A 20,942-nucleotide genomic window follows, 5' to 3' on the forward strand; every position below is an offset into this window, starting at 1 on the left:
TGTGTTGGCAAGCTGGCGATATCGCTTGAATATTACACATAGACACTGATAAACAGGGACAAAGACGACGTATTACGGCCATCGATTTGCAGCCCCCGGTTCTCACCTTCACATTTGTTCGTTGTTGTTCGAAGCGTTCCGTTTTCAGCCACACCCTCAATGGAACTCTTTTCCACACGAGTCTTGACGCGTCCACATGCTCAATTCTCCACGGACTTGTGAGCCGCCAAATCAGCAACCACCCTGGCGGTCTGGTGGCTCCCCGGCTCCTTGCGCATGAGCTGCGCAATATGCTGCGCCTTTGCCCGCATATTCGCACTGTTCGGTCCATCCACAACGTCCAGGAAGGCCTTTCTCAAGTTTTCGACGGTCCAGTGCGGCGCCGTACCTCGCGTGGCATATATGCCCACGCCCGTCACCTCTGCGAGCGCCGCGTAGTTGTACAGGTCCACCCACATCGGCAAAACCACATGGGGCACGCCACCACTGCTCCCGCACTGTGTCAAAATGGGTCCAGCGGTTTAAGGGGGCTCGGGGGTTAATCTTACGATAGGGCCTCGTGGTAGGAGTTGGCTCCCCCATGGTGAACCGAAGCCACAATGTGCCCCGTCTCGAGCATAGCCATAGTATCAGTCGGCAGCCACTATAAGGGAAAGCATTAACAGCTTGGTCATTTTTGTAAGCATGCGGTGGCGCTTACCGAAGAGACCCGTACCCTATCCTCTGCTACATAGCCTTCCAGGGGGACTTTGAAGTCGTCCCCATACTCATAGTCGGGAGAATGTTTCCAGAGTACCTGGACCTGTAGTTACCACCAAATCATTACCCGTTACTATTCAGTGACTTCGTACTGGGTAACGCTGCGGGTGAATAAAGGAGGTGAAGGTGCCACTGACCTTGGTCTGGGCAAGAACGGCCTGGATAGCTTGAGCCATTGACTTCGCACTTTCTTCAGTGTATTTATAAACACTACCCAGATTGATAAGCAGTGTCGGTGCTCTTTCCAGCCAATTCGCCAGTTCTGGGTCTTGATGAGCCGCCATGGCCGACCTCAAGACGATGGAGTTCGTGCCCATCGTGTTCTTCGAGATGACATCGAGCGGAAGGGTGGCCCCTGGTATATGAGGGGACATGTACAGTCCCCTGCCGTCGCGCAAAATCGGTGTCGAGGGAATTCCGAACTTCTTCAGCTGGGAGTAATAGCCTCTCCATTGCGGCACGATAAAGACGGAGTAGATGAAGCGTGACACAAGGAAGACGTTCTCTGGGATGCGGTGCCATGGTACGGGGAACGGCATGTCACTACTCATGCTAAATATAGAGACTTGGGTCAGCATTCAGATGGTGGATATAGGCCTCGCGAAGTGTGATATACCAGGGGTACTTCCAGAAGCCTTTGCCGTGAGGCTGTTCAAACGCCAGTTGATCGGATAGACTACCCGGATTGATAAACACGTGACGCCGGTCGGCGTTCCGTGTAGCGTCCGTGGCCGGGTTGAGCAGAATCTCGAGAACAATGACGGCCGGGTCCACGATCTGTATCAGCTCCTGGACCTCCTCGTATAGGGCGAGGTACGCGTCGCTATCCCACGGCGCGATGATGCCCTGGATCATGGTGGCCATCTTCGGGTACGCCTGGAGTCCCGGCCCCTGCTCGAACCATCGGCTCGAGAGGTTCATGAAGCCGGCCTTCTGCTCGACGGCCTTGGCGTAGGTCTGCGCCCTGAGCTCGTGGAACGTGATGTTGGGGGCGGTCGGGTTTTGCACCCGGGCGAGCGAGCACACTCGCGCGATCCGCGGGGCCATTGAGGGGAACGAGGCGAAATGAACCCGTACGTGAGGGTGCCTCTCTATCAGGGACTGCGCCGTTGCCACGTGGACGTTGCTCAGGCCATATTCGCTGTTGGTTAGAAACAATACCGTATTGTTTTGACCAGGGCCATAGTCGATCACCACTTCACTCTCCGCGCCGTTGCGTCCGCCCAAGGCCGCGAGAAAGACTGCAAGCAGTCCGGCTAGCACAGCAACCGCAGTGAGAATCTGTCTCGCCATATGGATGGCGTTTCAGGGGCGAATGAAATTTAGGTGTACTTTCGGGTACGAGTTGATAGGGTGACTGTATAGGAGAAACGGAATCTACGGATTCATTCTTTCGCGGTTCCTTTGGCAAATTTGTATTCAAAGACCCGGTACCTCGGCCCAAAGAGTATCCGGCCAGCTGCAACGATATCGATATTTGCCAAGGTCGGACCTCGAGATTTGACTACTCTGACAGGGTCCCCCTCCTCAGCTCAGTACCCGGGAGGGCCCGCACCTTACTTTTCAAAACTGTGCTACCACACCGCTTTCTAGCGCCGAAGTAATGCCCGAAAACCAGAAATCTAGACACCATTCGGCATGCTGCAAGCCAATCACGAAAATATTTACAATTCATTCTTTCGTGGCTGATGATGGCGCCGACTGCTGTCTTTGCTGTTGGCAGCCTGCTCCTTACACTCCCCTGACAAGACGTTTAATCTATTATCCTTCCCCCTAAGCTCAGATCCAGAAGCATGTCGATATACTAGACATGGATGTAGTAACAACAGACTAGCAGAAACTTTCCGATACCGGGAAATCTTCCCGCTGTCCCTTCCCTGTATGCTTCGAGGCCGATAAGAGCGACCCATCATCGATCATGCAGCCACATGCTTGGCAGTCGCTGCCGCAATGGCTCTTGCATTAGACTTGTGCCCGAGGCGTGTCACGCGGGAAAAGCTGGCTATCGATGATTGGCTAATCACCAATGCCTACTTTGTTTTCAATGCAGTGTTTATGCTGTCATCATTGGAAATGAGCTGTCAATGACAGTAATGGTGTTCGTTGCTGTGTGACTGACACCCCGGTGACTGTGATGCATGGCATTGGTTGGGATGGCGGTGTCGCGAGTGACGGTGGAATATAATCGCTTCTACATCTTAACCAACCGAAAAATTGCCCATGCAGGCGATCTAACAAGGTGAATGAAAAATGCCGTTAAAGGCTTATTATTATGATGGTTGCATCGGTAGCGTTGTGGGTACTCCAAAAAGGGGTCCACCCCTTTTTCGTCCCTCGACCTTGCGCTTTGACGTGCACATCGAAAGCGTCGTCAAAATAACGTTTAGATCGGGCGACTCAATTCGAATCTCATTGGGTCGCATTTGTTTAGTATCCTAGATTTCGTCCGACCGACCGACAGGGTGGGTGTTGCCACTATGCATAAACAACCCGGTATCAATTCGAGACCAATTAAGGGACAATCTTTGACATGATGGACGTAGCACCGTAGCTAGGGAGATGCAGTTTTTGCTGTGGTTCATCTGCTTCAATCAAGCCTTGTAGAGTGGCCGCATGTGATCTATTGGGAACTCACACGTCGAGCAAGCTGTTCCCAGCCACACGAGACCATGAACGGCTTCCTTTGCTAGAAAGTCCTATCAGTCAAACTACTTATGCTTTCTATAATGATATACACCAAAGGCAAACAGCAAAGTGCCCAATGGGGTTTTAATGATAATGAATTCTCACTAGCTATGTGGGACACTCCCCTCTATCGTAACGCTTGCCAGAACTTTACCAGATCTTATAAGTGATGCCCTTGCCAACCGCCATAGTACGCGCGAGCTATGGTTTAGTATTTTGTGTGGCGGCAATTGGGCACTGGGTCTCTTCTTAGAGAGAGTTTATTTATCTCCATTCTTTCATACAAGGTAATTCCAAACTTTATCGTATCAAACCGTAGACGGAGGTTTCTCCTATCCCGCTTTATATATTTTCATATCGTATGTTAATTTCCCCCCCCTACTATGCCATTTCTTGCCTCTCCCGTTAGTGGCCCAGCATGGCTAGCCCCGATGATTACACGCCAAGAATGTCTCGAATCGAGGGCCTACCCGACGAGCTGATCCTCGGCATTCTAAGTCGACTGTCATTTGCCAGCTTCTACTGCGTCGCTCAATCTTCGCGCCGTCTCCGCGCCATTTGCAGGGACCGCACCTACCGATTGTTCCGAATTGCTCGAGAAGCCCTGAGGCAAAACACGGTGAGCGGACACGGATGGCACGCCATACTGCAGAGCAACCACCAGAAGGATACGTTGCGATTTTCGCCTGTGATGTTGGCGGTCGCTTTGAGGCTGCCCACGCTCTGGCGCCTGCTTCCACTGATTCGGAAGGATCTGTTCTGCGGAGAGTGCCTCGAGTTCAGGCGGCAGCCGCAGTTCGTGCAGAACGCCAAATGGCTTCTAACTAAAGTCAATTACTGCATGGGGTGCAAGGAGTACCACGGGGCCATGCTGTTCCCGAGGGATCCCGTCACCTGGGCCCCCAGGGACCGCTGTCTCGCCCATACCGGATCTGTCCGGCTGTGTCCACATCAGAAGCGGGACTGGGCGGAAATCGTCAGGGGGCACTCTGAATGGCTCCAGGAGCCGACCCCCATGCACAACCGGCCTTTCTTTCGTTGTACCGAGTGCGAGGTCCCAAGCAACTCCGCCGGTGCTGCCATATTCTACGATATGGGCGGGTCCTACTTCTCGTACGCGCGGCTCTTGCCGGACTCACCCGACCTTCGGAAGGGGCACATCCTCGGCGAAGACTACCTGAGCGCCGTACGGACGTTCTGCATGACGGCCGAGTACCAGTATATCTGCCCACACCTGCGGCTCGATAACCCCTACCTACTGTTCCGTCTCAGCCGAGCGATCTCCGGCCTCTGGACTCGCCGCACCAGCGGAGAACCACAACAGGTTCAAACAAACCGAGAATTGCGTGAGGTCAGTGGTTATTTGTTCCAATGCCGGTCCTGCCACTGCGTAATAAATCTGCGCCGTGTCCGGGTGGAATCGACCGGTCCCGGTAAGCTGGGAAAGTTCCGTTTGGCACTCAAGACCTGGCAGCGGGTTCCCGTTGCCGACACTCCGGGGGCGAGGCATCTGGCGAAGCTGGACCCGTTGTCCTACGGCGATGTGGACGTCTGGGGCCCACGTAGTCGCTGCATCTCGTGGTGCGAGAGCGCGGATTGCGGGACCAACCGGCTAGGGAGGCGGGAGGCGAAGGTTCTGGAGGCTGCATGGTAGACAGCTTTCCTGTGGGAACCTACGTATATCGGGAATGGTCTTTATCGATTCCATTGGTATGCTTGCAAAAAACGGCTTGATACGGAAGGCTCACTAAGATGGAGACCTTGGGGATGCGTTCTGATACTTGATAGGATTTAATTATGCTCTATTTCCCCCTTTACGCCATTCGAGCAAGGACAACCTTTCTTCTTCTTTTTATTATTGGCCTACATAGATGTACCTATATTAGTATTGACATTTAGAGGTGGAGGAAAGATGGATAAAAATAGCAGTATTAGGTAGGGGGGGAGGAACCGTTCGCACTAGCTCGAGCAATTTGGCAGTTTACCTTGCCACGCTACTCCGTACAGTCTGAGGAGCCCCCAATTGAGCCGCCCGATCGTTCCGAGGTGATCGGTTCTAAGCGCGCCCACAACCAGCCTCGGACCGACCTGTGGACGCAGCTGGCCGGATCAAGGCCTGAAACATGTGTGAGTTGTCGTATACAATGGTAAGAATGGGCCGAAATGCGAGCAAAAGTCCTTACTCGGAAGCATACTCACGGTTGACGCCCAATCACAACCTCTCCCATCGGCAGAAAGTTGGACGCCGACTGTATTTTTTGGGGTCGAATTGGGGGTAAACCCGATTCTCCATTGGTGCATTAGCCGCCCAGGACAACACTTCGTCTTGGCGTCCGAGGCGCCCCAGCGACCGAATAAGCCAAAGCCCCTATTGGCTTGTTGGTTGTTGTCGAAATTTGAACACCGACGAGGATGGAGCCCACTGCAAGGAAAAGGCACAGTTCATAAACCCCCGTCGTGGCAGTGCTGAGTTGACCATGCAAATCCATCTGTCGCTCGTTTTCGCCTTCTTGGTTTTGGCGAGGTGCACGCCGCCGTTCGATCTGGGATCCGAACGCACCTGATACCACCCTGAACCAACCATGGCCCCACCGGGAGTGGTCAGGCTGATGTCCAAGAGATTGGCGAGAGTATCCGTCATATCGAGCTACGAGCGATACGACGACGACGGGACATCGGGTTCTCGCCCCCAATCTACTCAAAGGTTCCTGGGTTTGCTGGACAAACATGGTCCTTTTTACGGCTTAATCATCACGACAGCCCTGAGCATTCTGCTCGTCACGGCCAACAAAAGGGGCTGGACGGTCCCAGACGATCTTTATCGGGTTATTGTCAGCAACCGTGCATCCGTGCAACTCGCCATTCAGGTCTTGGCCAACTTGCTGGGACTTGTCTTCAGCGGCGTCATTTGCAAGCTCATCAACTACGCCACCAGGATATACTTCCAGAAGCACCCAGTGCACTTCGATGTCGTGCGGTTTTGGATTGGGCTATGCTCGTCACGCATGTCGATGGGGCTACCGATGAAGTATATCCTATTACTGGCCTCCTTTCTCATCCTTATGGCTGCCCAGTCAGCTCTGTGGGCAGGTGCGATGACCCCTCTCACCACATCTGTCATCAGTGGCGCGATGGTGACGATACCGCACTACCGTAATTCGAGTCTCCTCCAGGAGTATCCGAGTGAGATTGAGCTGGCAGGTCCGACCATGAGGACGAATAAAGGGCTATTCACCTATTCCGTTGGGGTCATGTTGCAGGGAGGCATACTTACCTCTGCTGCATCCGCGACAACCATAGACGGGGGGGTACGGCGCCATGCGAAAATCGACTACTCCCAGTTCACCTACCTCGGGCGGTCGTACGGTGTAGGTGCCGCCGTAGGCCTGCTGGACGAGTCCATCTTCGAAGACAGGATGGCCGAGACCTACACCTACCGGGAGGTGGGCTACGACACCCACGTAGCCTGCATGTACAACACCAGCTCGAAGTTCGTCCTCAATCCGCTGCGCACGTCGGAAAGCATGTACATAGCCCAGGGCATGCTCCCCAACAGCCGACCGCGCGACCCCGAATACTCGCTCTACATCGGCCACACCCCCAACACCATCGTCGCCATCGGCGTGGCCCACACCCCCTCCGACGACGACCCACGCCGGATGCTGGCGATCGCCGCGGGCCAGTCCTACGGAAACCTCAATGCGACGCAGTGCCGGTTCGAGTACGTCCCGCGCGTGTTCGAGGTCACCATCGGCCTCGCCGACCGCAACATCACGGTCACGCCGCTGCCGGCGGTGCCCGTGCCCGTGCCCGACGAGGGCGCCGGTTTCGACACGCAGAACCTGACGTTCGCGGCGACGCGGCAGTTCGAGCTCATCTCCAACGCGCAGACGACGCTGTACGTCTCGCTCGTGGGCAACTCTATCAACGCCAGCATCGGCGATTACGTGACCGCCCACGCCAGCAGCGAGCCGCCGCCGGGGCCCGAGGAGGCCACGCTGGCGGGGCTGACCAACGCCGTGACGTCAATGATCGACGACATCCTCGTCGGGTACGCGAGCGCGCAGCTCATGGTGGGCGGCTTCCGCGAGGCGACGCCCGCGAGGGTGAAGCGCACCGCGCTCGCCGTCGGGCAGGACCTGTACATCTGGGCCGTGTTCGGGGTCAACGCGTTCCTCCTCGCGGTCCTGCTGCTCGAGGCGGTGCGCACGGGGGCGTGGCAGCGGCTGCCCGCGTTCGACTACATGGATCCGAGCAACTTGGTCACGGGCGGCGCGGCCGTCGCGAGGCACAGTATCTACGGGCAACGAGGGGGCGACCGGACGCGGCCGAGGGGGGATGATCAGTATTCGATGCATGACTTGTTTAGGCAGGATGGGATGGCCCCGGTATGATACATGTGTACTTAGCATAGATGTAATAGTTAGCGATTAGCGAGATAATTATAAATTCCAAGTGTACAAGAGCCATGTGCATATGCCAAAGTATTCATAGGCTCCCAAGAAAATGATTGAAGCAAGCACCTGGGTCCGTAGCAGCTATGGCGTCGGGGAAGTTCCGCAAGATAGTGGTTTACTGTGAACAGGTGTAGTATGAGAACAATTGCTATCAGACTTCTGTCCCCAATGCTGCGCTATTCAATCTAAGGATGCATCCTCCTATCTTTGCCATCCTAACTAGATCTACTAAGACTGCATGACCTCAGCCTAAGCTAAGCTGTCTCGCAAACGTGGCCTCCTCTCCCTCGCGCGTCTAGGCTCCAAAGCCCCACCGCCGTTTTGTTGCGATTTGAACAAAATAAATGCATTTTCGCGATGCAGGTGCAAAACTTGATGTCGGGGTAAACATTGCGAGATTCCCATCTCCCGCTATCATATTAAAGCTAAATATAGATAGAGCTGTAATATTTGACCCATTGTCTCCCCCTTTTTTCATTCCAGAGTAATGAGAGTATTAGGCTTATTATAAACACTTGCTGGTAAGGCAAGCGGTGTGTACAAAGCGGAAAAAGTAAGTGCGGTACAAGAAGGGGTAAAAAGAGTGACGAGAAGGATAACAAGAACAACGGGACCATTTGACAGGCCTCGTTCCAATCAGGCCTAACGACCACGCCCAGAGAGTGCCCACACTCGGTCCCCCCACCATTCACGGTATGGATGTCGTGTTTCCAGTAAGTGGTTGCTGCAAACCAATAGATTCCTTCGAGGACTCCCAGGTAGTGTTACCCGCAGCACTACTAAACAAGAAGTTGTTTGTGCTAAGCAGTTGTCCACCAGGCAGGGAAACCTCTAAGATGTCGTATTTCCAGTAAGTGGTTACTGCAAAACAATAGCCTCCTGTAAAAGCTCCCAGATAGTGTTACCCGCAGCACTAATAAACAAGAAGTTGTTCGTACCAAGCGGTTGTCCAACAGGCAGGGAGCTCTCCAGGGTGCCGTGATTGGCAGGACGATGAAGGTAGGTGCTCCAAAACCACAGCCCCCCTTCGAGGACTCCCAGGTAGTGTTACCCGCCGCACTACTAAACAAAAAGCTGTTTGCGCCAAGCGGTTATCCACTACGCAAGGAGTTCTCTAGGAGGTTAGGTCCCCGGTGGGCACGATGACGAACTGGAACTGGGTGCAGCCAGCGTCCACCACGGTGTCGACGATCACGTCGGGCGAATCGGGGCAGTTCTGGAAGACGGCTACACCGTTCCTGAACGTGCAGTTTAGCAGACTGGGGCCGGCGCCGGTGGGGGCGGCGGAGCAGGTCAGGTAAACGTAACCCTCTTGGGCGATGGTGTCGGCAGTGTCGAAGTACAGGACGTATCCGGGCTGGTCGTTGGCGTCCAGGGTGTCGGCGAAGAGGCCGAAGCTACCAAGGTGCTGCATGTTGTCGATGGTGAAGACGTTGGCGTCGTCGGTATCGGGAACGAATTGGAGGGTGGCGGGGTCGTCACCGTTGAGGAAAGCGTACTGCATGTCGTTGGGACCGCCTTGAGACATCAGGAAGAACGGGGTAGGCGACGGGGTAGCTGTAACGTAGTAGGGAAAGTTAGTACGGGTGTGTACATTTCGGGCTTTCATCCCAGGCGACTCTTTGTTTTTGTATGATACTTTTAGCATTTGCTGTCGGAAAGGAGGGAAGCCCGGTCAACTGAAGGGAGAGGAATGGATAGTTAACTACTGACCTGTGGTTGTGGTAGCAGTGGTGGTAGCCGTCGTCGTAGTAGTTCCGGTGGTGGTTGTCGTAAGCGAGGTGGCGGTGCTCGTCTGTAGCACAGTCCGTTAGTCAGTCAAGCTCGTTTCAGCCACTCAATGGTACATCAATAAACTTTGTCCGTCGATAAACGACAGGCAGCCATCATTGTCATAATGTCGCAAACGTACCGCGTCAACAGTGGTAGTGACAGTAGTGGTCGACGTGCTCGTGACCGTCGAGGTGATAGTGGCGGTCTGGGTCGCCGTGGCCGTTCCACCGGTGATGGTCAAGGTGGTTCGGGTTCGGATCGTGCGGATGAAGTTGACGCTGGATGTCACGGTCGTAGTGCTGAGGGGAGTAGGGGCCGTGATGGTGGTGGTAGACGCGCCATTGCATCGGCAAGCGCTGGAGAACCGGTTGAAGTTCCCGCAGGCGCTGGTCGCATAGGCCGGGACGGTCATGGGGGCTTGTCTCCTGTCTACGGCCTGCGTGATAGCAGCGCGCTTCTTCATCGCCCCTGTCGTAGTCACGGTCACAGTGACGGTGTCGATCTCGGTGGTGGTAGACTGATATGTAGTCAGTAAACCAATCCGAGCAAAAAGAAGGAAAGAAAAACAAGCGTTTCAAGGAGTGGAAATTGATAACATACCGTCACAGTGGCGATCGCAGTCGTGGTGGTGACGACATTGTTAGTCTGATGGGAACTGGATCAGTATTATGCCCTCCGTAATAGCAGCTGATTAAACTATACCGTTATGACAGTATCAGTGGTAGTAGTCGTGCTGGTCGCCAAAGTAGTAGTGCCGGTCGTGGTGGTCTATCACGCCAGTCAGTATTTGTCCCGAGCGTTTGAAGGCGATGTCTCTCTCATATATTGCTTACTAGAGTCGCCGTGTTGGTCTGGGTGCCCGTAAGTGTCTGGGTCACTTGACTGGTCTGGGTCTGGGTTGTGGTGACAGTGGAGACACGGGTCGACGGCGTGACGGTGGTTTGGATCACAGTCGCGCAGTCAGCGCTGCCGCTTCGGGCTACCACGGCCTGACAGGTGTCTCGGGTGCATCTCGACGTGGTGCCTGCCTGAGGTGCGGCCAGGACACTACTGCCCAAGAGCAGGAAAGGAACGAGAGAGAGGGCCTTGTACATGGTGAAAAGAATGACTAGGGGATGGGATGGGGAGGGATGGGATTAGATGGGAAGGGAAGGGAAGGGAAGGGAAGGGAAGGGAAGGGACGGGATGGGGATAAAACTGGAATGAGTGCTGGATGGAGAAGAAAAGGTCAATGGAAACAGGAATCCCATCATCCTTATATAGACATTTGCCTCTGGTACGAGTCTGGTGCGATTGCTGGAAGACCGCAATGGCGTCAGCCATTTTTCGTTGGCCTTTCGGTCGAAGGCGATCACTATTCAGAAAGAGGCCGAGAGCCAGCGACTCGGAGAGTTCGAAGGCCTTCCTGCATGCACTCGGACGAATTGATTGGGACGGCAAAGCAGGAGCGCAGACTGTCTCAGAGACTCTGAACCAGCCCAGTAAGTGGCCGCCAAGCAGCGTTGTCTTGGCGCGGTCTAAACTAGCCTCAACAATGCCTAAAGCGGACGAATCGGGGAGCGAGCAATCATCGCTTGTCTTAGTAGGGCTTGAGCCCCTCAGCGGTGAGAACTTCATTCAGGTATCTTCATGACGTCGAGCTGCAGAAGCTGCTTCTTCTGGATTGCCAAACCAATGGGGTGCTATGTTTCAGTGCTGGAAATCCCTGGATGGCCTTGTATACAATACCGTTTCAGAGTGCGGGGTTGGGCATTGTCTATCCGTCGGGCCTCAGCGAATACTGATAATAAGACCGGTGATCGACAAGCGGAAAGGGAGTTGACAATACCACCGCCCTCGCCCAAATCGCCTTCTATGGAATGCTAGGGTATTCATTCCGCTATCCAGATATTCCAGACCCGGCTCATCTTGCTCTCAGGCCGCGGCACATACATAGCCTCATAACTGTCAATCTCTTCCCGCATACCACCAATGCCGAGGTCGGCAGTGCCCGGCCTGACATAAGTGCTTTTGAGGGCGAACTTCCAGGACAAGAAAGCTACAACGAAGAACCCAATCATTCCGTAGTCCAAAAAGAACCACATGACATCCCAGCCCCCGTCCATAAACAGGTCATAGCCCGCTGCCAAGATCATGAACAGCGTACCCACCAGGGCCAAGTAAGACGTATACGGCTGAAAGCGCCCCCTGTACGGCAACGCGTCGCGACTGATACCTTGTCTCTCCATCGCCGAGTAGAAATGCCGGTACGTCAGCGCCGTGCAGCCGTAGTTGATGAGCTGGCAGCAGGTGACGAGGTCGACGAGGTAGGTCAGGACCTTGGCCGAGGAGCTGCTGACCTGCAGAAACGCGAGCAGGCTAAAGGACAGCGCCAGTAGCAGCGAGAAGAGCGGGATTCCACCCTTGGTACACCAGGAGAAGAACCGGGGGCGTATCCTTCCAGTGCCATGCCGTGCAGGGTCCGGGTTGCGGAAAAGAGGATGCCATTACCCGCGCTGAATATGGAGGTCATGATCAGGGCGTTGACGAAGTGCGGCAGGCCTTGTATCATGAGCCTTCCCATAGCAATCACGTAAGGTCTATCGGAGTGGGTGGGTTAGCATGAAGGGGCCTCAGAAGAATAGAATATGCGGGATTTTGGAGGCCTTACGATGCCGCACCTGTACCTGAGCCTGTGACCTTGCCGCCTAGAATTCCAAGTAATGTCTCATCGTTATACGGGATGACGATTCCCATGCAAAGGGCCGAACCAAGAAAGAAGACTAGGATGCGCCAGACGAAAGACCGAAATGCTGGTGGCAGGATCTTCCGCGGATTCTCCGTTTCCGCCGCGACCATGGAGATATACTCAGGGCCGGTAATCCTGAATTATCGGTTGAAACCATTATTAGACCCTATTCGGCTGCTGCTCAAAGAGTGTGCGACTATAAGTGCGGTGCAGTATTTGTATACTTACGAGAAGCTGGCCTGGTAGACGCATGAAAGCACCCCGAGGAACTTCCCGGTGCCTCCCGGAGAGAGATGGTCGGCGAAGGCTCCAGGTTCCTTCCAGTATCTGAATCCATAACGGTCATGTATAGGGTTGCCACCCAGCATGGTGACGAAAGTGAAGGCAAAGAGGCCCAGCATCAGAAACACCTTGAATATCGAGAGATAGAACTCGGAGATGCCGAAGTACCGAACGGAGATGACATTGAGGACTGCGTAGAGAACAATCATGGCAGCAATGATGGCCTCGGCCGGGACCTTGTCAGTCCAGAAGGTGATCATTATGTTCATCGCGACGATCTCAAAGGGGACCAAGAATGCCACTATACAATTGTGAGTGCCGATGCATGAAGTGAAAACGGAGGTGTAGATGGTATTACGTACTGTTTAGGAAGAAGTTCCAAGCCGTTGCAAATCCGAGAGCTCCGTCCACCCACTCGCCGGCGAGGCGTATGAACGGCGATGGAATCGGCATATAGCTCACCATCTCCGCAAAGCATTCATTAACAGCCCACACTGGAGAAACAGTCAGTCGCCATTTCGCTCCTTTCAGTATCAAGATGGATGACTTACTGATCCCACCCCAAATGATGAAGCCAATAAACAAACCCGCCGGACCGCCCTTGGGCAGCGCGGACCCCATCTGAACGTACAATGCTGCAGGATGGCGGATTATCAGCATACATCTCTCGAAGATTAATGGCTCGACTTACAAGTGCCAATGGCTCCCCCCATGGCGAACAGCTGAACCTCTTTTGCTCGCAGCTTACGGTGCAACGCTTGGGAGCCTGCGGTAACGTCGGCAGCCACTCCTTCTGCAATGTCAGAACCAGCTCCGCCTGGACCGACACCGGCCGAGTGCTTGTCGTTAATAGACTCGGCCGGTGGCCCCTTTCGCGAATTTCGGTGTCGGCCATGGCCGGAGGTATGAGTTGTAGATTGGGCCGCTTTCAATCGCTGCCGACTGTGGTGTCTTCGGGCAAAGATGCAAGCCTGCCTTAAGAGTCTGCCAACCAAACACAGGATGCGATGCAGTACTATTGAAGACGAAAGCGCGAGTCTCTATGTACATCAAGACGATATCAGCACAAGGCGATGAAGCCGTCTGGATTGTGGATAATCCTGCTTTCGCGCCCCTGTCACCTTGGCAGACCTGAATTGGCCAATTAGGCAAAACACCCCCAGCTTCTGGTTGATAAGGAGGAACTGCGTTCCCGTCAAGTGGGCCAGCTCGTGCCTGATTGATAACAAGCCCCCGGCCGTGTCGGACCAGCGGCCGAGGGGTGGTTGCAATTGCACTGATCGGAGTCGTGCCATACAGAATGATCGCCAATAGCGTTGCTGTAGAACTCGGTGCGGGGTAGGCAGATTGTATGCCCTCCAACTCCATCTTCCAGACCATGCTATCGTCGCATGGTCCGATCATGCCGTATCTACCAGTGCAGCAACTGGGTGAATGGCCCCCTGACCGGGGATGCACATAATGATCATTGAGACGCCTACATGATCCAATCCTTCGCAACACAGCTGATCTAAAACGTCGTCATCTTGATATGTAAATAAGGGGTATTAACCATGACCATGGATTCCAAGCTTGTGGACATGACCACCCCGCTGGAGTACGGAAAGCTGCAGCTGGGCAATCTGCTGACAGAAACCAACGCTATTCCCATAATCCTAGCTTTCGCTGCAGTAGTCTTACCAGCCCTGATATACCATGTAAGAGTCTGACCCCTTTTATCAAGTGGGACTGGAATACTGACAGGGCTATCTAATAGGTCGGGTATGCCACGGACATTCCTCACATAAAGGGGTTACCAGAGGTTCCCGGCGCCGTCCCGGTATTTGGCCATCTGCTGAAACTCGGCGAAGACCACGCCACAACGTGCGAGAAGTGGTGGCGGCAATATGGACATTCTGCTTTTCAGATCAAGCTCGGCAACACCAGAGCCGTGGTGGTCAACTCCTTTGATGACTGCAAAAAGATGCTACTGGGAAACCAGAATGCCGTCATCGATCGCCCCAAGCTGTACACCTTCCACGGCGTGATCAGTAGCACACAGGGGTTCACCATCGGCTCCTCGCCCTGGGACGAGTCGTGCAAGAAGAAGCGCAAAGCCGCGGGAACGGCGCTGGGCAGGCCAGCGCTGAGGAACTACTACCCCATGTTCGACCTGGAGAGCTACTGCATCGTGCGCGACATGCAAAAGGACAGCCAATCCGGCGAAGTCGAGATCGACGTTCGGCCCTACATCCAGCGGTATGCGCTCAACACCACGTTGACCCTGTGCTACGGCATCCGCATGGACGCCGTCTACGACGACCTGCTGCGCGAGATCCTGCAGGTCGGGTCGGCCATCTCGCTCCTCCGCAGCGCCTCCGAGAACCTGCAGGACTACGTCCCGATCCTGCGCTACCTGCCCAACAACGAGAAGACCGCGCGGTCCAAGGAGCTGCGGGACCGCCGGGACGCCTACCTGAACCTGCTGCTCGGCAAGGTCCGCGACATGATCGCGCAGAGCACTGACAAGCCCTGCATCGCCGCGGCCATCCTCAAGGACGAGGAGACGAGGCTGACGGGCGTCGAGGTGTCGTCGATCTGCCTCTCGCTTGTCTCGGGCGGGTTCGAGACCATCCCCGGGACGCTGACGTCATGTCTCGGGTCGCTGTCGACCCCCGAGGGGCAAGCCTGGCAGGATCGCGCGTACGAGGATATTAAACGCCACTACCCTGACGTGCGCGATGCCTGGACTAGCTGTTTTGTGGAAGAGAAGATTCCGTATGTCAATGCGATTGTTAAGGAGGCCGGACGGTACTATACCGTTAGTGCTATGAGTCTTCCGCGGAAGACGGTCACTGAAGTCAACTGGAACGGGGCTGTCATTCCACCGAAAACGATGATACTGATCAATGCACAAGCTGGCAACCACGGTATGTATCTCTGTATTACAAGGCAGTCTGTTACTATGTAGTGGCCGGTTATGCTGACCTGTTTTACGTAGACACCGACCACTTCGGCCCGGACGCCGGCATATTCGATCCGGAACGGTGGCTGAAAGCCCTCGACCCGCCCGTCGAGTCCGAGGCCGTCGGCCTGGGCCACCTGAGCTTCGGCACCGGCTCGCGCGCCTGCTCGGGCCAGCACATCGCGTCGCGGCTTCTCTACGCGGCGCTGGTGCGCATCCTGGCGTCGTACAAGATCGTGGCGAGCGAGTCGAGCCCGCCTAACACGGACTACGTGGACTACAACCAGTTCAAGACGGCGCTCGTCGCCATCCCGCGCGAGTTCAAGGTCAAGCTAGTCCCGCGCGATGCAGGTGTCGCGCAGGGAGTGTCTTGCGCTGGCGGAGAAGAGGACTCGTCAGCACTACAAGGAATGAGCGGTGGAGAGATGGGATGGGAATCACCGGCGAAGCCCGATGATGTGCGCTTTGGGTCGGGCAAATACGAGACTGCATGAGGCTGTTTTAGTTGCTAGAACATGCACATCTCAGAATTCGATGAACTGTCACCGCCAAATACCGATATGTGGGATTAGTCCAATCTAGAGCGTTGTCGGATGATCCGACGAATCGCGCTGGGCACTGGGATGGAGCCCCCCGACTTGGGGTATGCAGCCAAGACGGCAGACGATTGCGAAGTGACGGCGGTAAGCCGCTGTCGCAGGCTGTCTCAGTGCTTTGATGTCTTTGATACGCCCACAACGGGTTATTACGTAGGAAGAAGAAAAAAAGATAGTTCAACTAGGCCCAAGTCAAGGAATTAAGACAGTTTGCGCAGTGCAACGTAGCACCACCCGCGTCCGTCCGATCCCCGCCAACGGCTTATTTTGACTCAGCACCAACCATCATGTCTTCGCTTCGCATCGAGCAGCTCTTCGGCGTCAAGGGGTACGTCGCCGCCGTGACTGGTGGCTGCAGCGGTCTCGGCTTCATGATCTGCAAGGTCAGTGTGTCTCCGTCGGCTGCGCTCGCACCCCTTGCCACCCTTGACCGCATTGACTGACGCCAGTCTTCTTGCAAAGGGGCTCGTCGAGAACGGTGCCAAGGTCTACGTCCTGAGTCTGCCGACGGACCCCATTGACAAAACGGTGGCGAAGCTCAACGAGATTGGCCAGCCGTATGGCGGGAGCGCAATTGGGTGAGTTATTTGGCGAAGCATTAGCTTCATATGCCCGCGCCGCTGGGGAACTAACCATAGGGGCTGGACGCCCACATAGGATAACCTGCGACGTCTCCGATAAAGTCTCCATAGCCCAAGCCGCCGCCCAGATCAGCGCCCGCGAGACGCAGCTAGACCTCCTCTGCTCCAACGCGGGGATCCGACGGGACCCGCCCGTGGCCTGCGACGTGTTGAGGGCCCCCTCGCGGAGCTGCAGGCCTCGCTCTGGTCCGCGCAGCCGGGGGACTGGACCGACACCTTCGCCGTCAACACGACGGCGCACTACTTCCTCTCGGTCGCGCTGCTCCCCCTGCTCGCGGCCGCAGCGGAGACGGGCCAGCACCACGGCCGCGGCGCCGTCGTGGTGACGAGCTCGTGCGCTAGCATGCACAACGCCACCAACGTCGACCTGACGAGTTATGCGGCCAGCAAGGCGGCGACGGACCACCTGGTCAGGCTGCTGGCGGCTAAGTTTAGCAGGTTCTATGTGCGGGTGGCTGGGACCAATCCGGGATGTGAGTTGCTGGGACTTTCTCTCATGCGAATACTATCTGGGTTTGGATGCGCCGTATGCTGACAAAGTCCTCTTCGACTGATTAGTTGTCCCAAGCAATATGAACCCGGTAGGAGAAGAGGGCAATATGTTCAGTGCGTTATTTGACAAGGTCCCAGCCAAGAGACCGGGGAATGCTGCGGACATTGCTGGGGCAGTACTATATCTTGCCAGTCGTGCTGGGGTAAGCTGCTCCCCCTTTTCCATTTACATGTGGTCATCAAGGCATGACAGTAGAAGATCAACTGACATATCTCACAAGTCCTACATCAATGGTGTATCGTTATGCATAGATGGAGGACGGGTTTTGCTGGCTAATGGCCAGGAGTGATGCACTTGTTGGGCGAGGACTCGTACTAGAATGGGTTGGGCCCCCTTTTTCTAATTCGACTAGCTAGCAGCTTTCAAACACGATCTCCTATCTGAGAACAAGTATTAACATTCTATCATGAGCATGGAATGTCACTAGCTGATTGATGAACTACGTCCACCTCCGTCCTTTCGTAGCTGTGCATCCCGAATAGTTCGAGCTTCTGTCCAGTCGCACAGCCTTTTGGGTTTCCGCCCCCCTTAACGGTCCTCGTGGGCGGAGTCAAGTGCCCGCACGAAATCCGCGAGATATTCCCCTTGGGGCCTATCTGTGTAGGTCTACAGATAATAGATAGCAGTCAGTAAAGAGAACCATAACGTCGCATGGAGCTCGACAGCACCAAATGGAAATGAAAGTGGGAGAGAGGAAAGTGGAAGCACAAACCGTCTCGATGATGTCTTCGTAATAAACTCGAATCGCCTTCATATTCTCCATGTACTCGTCGTACCGCTTGTCGAAGCGTTTCTTATCATCGCTCGCCTCTCGACGGCGGCTCAAGAACCGAGTCTCTGCGACCGAGCGCGCGCACTCGAGAATGATGACCTTGACAGGTCTCCCGATCTGGCATGGGCAAGCATTGAATATCAACATTTTTTGACGTATTCCTCAGACGGTCCAACTACTTGATGATAGGGATAGGACCAAGCGACAAAGATATATATACTCACAATTGCATCGAAAGCGCGTGCCGTCTGCGGGGTCCGTGGAAACCCGTCAATCAGCCAACAGGTCTCAAAACGCTGTCCGTGTTCACCCATTCTCTTCTTGAGCAGCGGGATGAGCACATCAGCAGGCAGCAGCTTGTTCTCCCTCAGATGCTCGGCCAATACGTCGTAGTCGACGTCCGTCTTCATCTCGCCCCGCTTCCATTCCGAGCAGATCTCGCGCAGGTAGTCCCCCACGGAGAGGTGCGTGTAGTCCGTGTCGCGGGGGCTTGCCAGGGCGAGCCGGCAGAGGGTGCTTTTGCCGCTGCCCGGCGGGCCGAGGATGCAGATGCTCTTGACCTTGGCGACCTCGGGGCCCGTGTTAGTGCCCCCCATCTTGAGTGTATTCATGAGTTCCTGTAAGATTATCGATAAGGACAGGAGAGGCTGCGAATTCCGATGCTGGAAGAAGGGATTAGAGGGACACCGTGGGTTTTTATGAGCCGACACCAGCATGGGCCAACTGGGCATCTGATCGTATGGATTGCGGAATCATGTCATGGGAGCGATATCTGTTTAGTGATTTCAACAATTAAATTGTCCCCTATTTGTTGAAGAGTAAATCTTTGCTTTGCAGTCATCTGCCAACATCCTAGTTTTGTCGTTTGCGCTTTGGTGTTTCGTCCCAACTTCAGACCGGATGACTCTTATGTAATATGGTGTAAGCTATACCTTAAGCGAACACTTCAGACGAATAAATAGGTCACAAGTAGATCATGTATCTCTGGCGTTGGGGGAACCACTCTTATTCATCTCTCCAAAGATAGCACAATACTGTGACAAGTTCCATCATGCTGCCCAATACCACCACCCCCTTGCTGTGGCCCTTGGCCTCAGCGGTCACCTGCATCTGCGCCATAGCCACAGGGGTTTACTTCATTTACCTCTACTACTACCAACCCAAGTCCTCCACCGTGCCCGTCTCGGTCAACTACTTCTTCACCCGCAAATGCAACAAGGAGTGCGCCTTCTGCTTCCACACCGAGAAGACCTCGTACGTCGCCTCCGAGGAAGACATGCAGCGCGGCCTCCGCCTGCTCCGCCAATCCGGCATGCGCAAGATCAACTTCGCCGGCGGCGAGCCGTTCCTATACCCCAAGAAGCTGGCGATGCTGTGCCGGTTCTGCAAGGAGTCTCTCGGGCTCGAGAGCGTCAGCATCATCACCAACGGCACCAAGGTGACACGGGACTGGCTGCAGCAGCACGGCCGCTGGGTCGACATGGTGGGCGTGAGCTGCGACAGCTTCGACGAGCGGACCAATTTGGCTATTGGTCGCGGCACGGGCGACAACGTGGCGCAGCTGTTCCGAGTGCGCGACTGGTGCCGCGAGCTGGGGATTCTGTTCAAGCTCAACACGGTCGTGTGCGCGCACAACTGGGACGAGGACATGGCGGATATGGTGGCGCGGCTGGACCCCGCCCGCTGGAAGGTGTTTCAGGTCCTGTACGTCGAGGGGGAGAACGACGCGGCGGAGGGGGATACGCGATTGAACAAGCGGAAGCGCAACGCCAAGAAGCTGCTCATCTCGGCCGAGCAGTTCGAGACCTTCTGCAGCAAGCATCGGCACCTCGACTGCTTCATCCCAGAGCCGAACTCCGTCATGGCGTCGAGCTACCTCCTGCTGGACGAGTACCTCTGCTTCTTGGACAAGGGCTCCGGGGTCGAGAAGCAGTCGTCGTCCATCTTGGATGTCGGGGTGCAGAAGGCGCTGAGTGAAGTCTACTGGGACCAGAAGGCCTTCAAGGAACGCGGTGGCATATTCGAGTGGAGCAAGGACGCTCTCGGGGGCAGGGACATGGATGCGGATGGTGGCTGCGGGGCTGCTGCTGACAAGAAGGATTTGGACTGGTGAGCATTTTGTCTGCTGGCACGGTGCTTTTCTCTGATGTATGAGATCTTCCGACTAGGACTGTTGGGGGCTGAAGTTATCGCATTGGAAAAGCAAGGTGAGGTGCTCGGTGACGGAGGCGCAGGTGGCTCAACACGATAGAATGGATGCTTGGCTACTTCTCAAGACAGAGTCGCATTCGCATTGGCTAGTAATTAACGGCATTAACGGGCGACTACTGTGTTCCATCGCACTTTATTCGGTTAGGTGTGCTCAAGTCAATGACGACATGGCAGGAATCTCATGCAAACGCAAAGCTTGAAATAGATAAAGTATTGAAGTAATGATTCTGTTGTACATAAGAATCCGAAAGAGTCATAATCGTTGCCAGCTATTCCAGCGCCATCTGTTCCATTACCTGTAATATCGTGAAACACGCTAACTAAGTATATATTATAGTCGAAATACCATGCTCGCACGCTCGCATGATATCCCGATACGTCGTAGTTGAGACCGTGGAAAACCTGTCTGCACCACCTGTCGCCAGCCACACAAACTTTGATTATTTTCCTCCTGTCTCATGTTGATGCCTGCAGCAGCTGAGCTCGCTCCCCATACGGACCACACCAGACCTGCATTACGCCCGACACGTGGCATCCGTGG

General features: G+C 55.0%; 9 protein-coding genes across 9 annotated transcripts; 6 read left to right on the forward strand and 3 right to left on the reverse strand.

Annotated features, from left to right (window-relative positions):
• Positions 1-200: 200 nt before the first annotated feature.
• Positions 201-2,052, reverse strand: PG986_000192 (uncharacterized protein; the record flags this gene model as incomplete). The annotated part of the gene is made up of 5 exons (XM_066836414.1): positions 201-489; positions 549-643; positions 701-796; positions 852-1,311; positions 1,376-2,052. The coding sequence occupies 5 exons, from the start codon at positions 2,050-2,052 to the stop codon at positions 201-203; spliced, it is 1,617 nt and encodes a 538-aa protein (XP_066705307.1).
• A 1,810-nt stretch (positions 2,053-3,862) lies between these two features.
• On the forward strand, positions 3,863-5,098 carry PG986_000193 (uncharacterized protein; the record flags this gene model as incomplete). The annotated part of the gene is made up of 1 exon (XM_066836415.1): positions 3,863-5,098. The coding sequence occupies one exon, from the start codon at positions 3,863-3,865 to the stop codon at positions 5,096-5,098; it is 1,236 nt and encodes a 411-aa protein (XP_066705308.1).
• A 928-nt stretch (positions 5,099-6,026) lies between these two features.
• On the forward strand, positions 6,027-7,838 carry PG986_000194 (uncharacterized protein; the record flags this gene model as incomplete). Its single annotated transcript, XM_066836416.1, has 1 exon — positions 6,027-7,838. One exon carries the CDS (start codon positions 6,027-6,029, stop codon positions 7,836-7,838), a length of 1,812 nt encoding a protein of 603 aa, XP_066705309.1.
• Positions 7,839-9,798: 1,960 nt separating this feature from the next.
• On the forward strand, positions 9,799-10,786 carry PG986_000195 (uncharacterized protein; the record flags this gene model as incomplete). Its single annotated transcript, XM_066836417.1, has 4 exons — positions 9,799-10,201; positions 10,283-10,313; positions 10,388-10,453; positions 10,585-10,786. 4 exons carry the CDS (start codon positions 9,799-9,801, stop codon positions 10,784-10,786), a joined length of 702 nt encoding a protein of 233 aa, XP_066705310.1.
• A 759-nt stretch (positions 10,787-11,545) lies between these two features.
• Positions 11,546-14,088, reverse strand: PG986_000196 (general amino acid permease; the record flags this gene model as incomplete). Its single annotated transcript, XM_066836418.1, has 8 exons — positions 11,546-12,013; positions 12,085-12,253; positions 12,325-12,537; positions 12,631-12,985; positions 13,047-13,178; positions 13,236-13,319; positions 13,376-13,668; positions 13,733-14,088. The coding sequence occupies 8 exons, from the start codon at positions 14,086-14,088 to the stop codon at positions 11,546-11,548; spliced, it is 2,070 nt and encodes a 689-aa protein (XP_066705311.1).
• Positions 14,089-14,237: 149 nt separating this feature from the next.
• On the forward strand, positions 14,238-16,122 carry PG986_000197 (cytochrome P450; the record flags this gene model as incomplete). The annotated part of the gene is made up of 3 exons (XM_066836419.1): positions 14,238-14,381; positions 14,441-15,593; positions 15,665-16,122. 3 exons carry the CDS (start codon positions 14,238-14,240, stop codon positions 16,120-16,122), a joined length of 1,755 nt encoding a protein of 584 aa, XP_066705312.1.
• A 389-nt stretch (positions 16,123-16,511) lies between these two features.
• PG986_000198 (uncharacterized protein) lies at positions 16,512-17,707 on the forward strand (the record flags this gene model as incomplete). Its single annotated transcript, XM_066836420.1, has 5 exons — positions 16,512-16,607; positions 16,687-16,802; positions 16,917-17,338; positions 17,424-17,560; positions 17,639-17,707. 5 exons carry the CDS (start codon positions 16,512-16,514, stop codon positions 17,705-17,707), a joined length of 840 nt encoding a protein of 279 aa, XP_066705313.1.
• Positions 17,708-17,946: 239 nt separating this feature from the next.
• On the reverse strand, positions 17,947-18,786 carry PG986_000199 (uncharacterized protein; the record flags this gene model as incomplete). The annotated part of the gene is made up of 3 exons (XM_066836421.1): positions 17,947-18,024; positions 18,131-18,307; positions 18,415-18,786. 3 exons carry the CDS (start codon positions 18,784-18,786, stop codon positions 17,947-17,949), a joined length of 627 nt encoding a protein of 208 aa, XP_066705314.1.
• Positions 18,787-19,241: 455 nt separating this feature from the next.
• Positions 19,242-20,303, forward strand: PG986_000200 (uncharacterized protein; the record flags this gene model as incomplete). The annotated part of the gene is made up of 1 exon (XM_066836422.1): positions 19,242-20,303. One exon carries the CDS (start codon positions 19,242-19,244, stop codon positions 20,301-20,303), a length of 1,062 nt encoding a protein of 353 aa, XP_066705315.1.
• Between the last annotated feature and the right edge of the window lie 639 nt (positions 20,304-20,942).

Source organism: Apiospora aurea (assembly GCF_038362705.1).
Source record: "Apiospora aurea strain CBS 24483 chromosome Unknown utg000001l_segment0_segment0, whole genome shotgun sequence".
NCBI classification, from domain to species: Eukaryota; Fungi; Ascomycota; class Sordariomycetes; order Amphisphaeriales; family Apiosporaceae; genus Apiospora; species Apiospora aurea.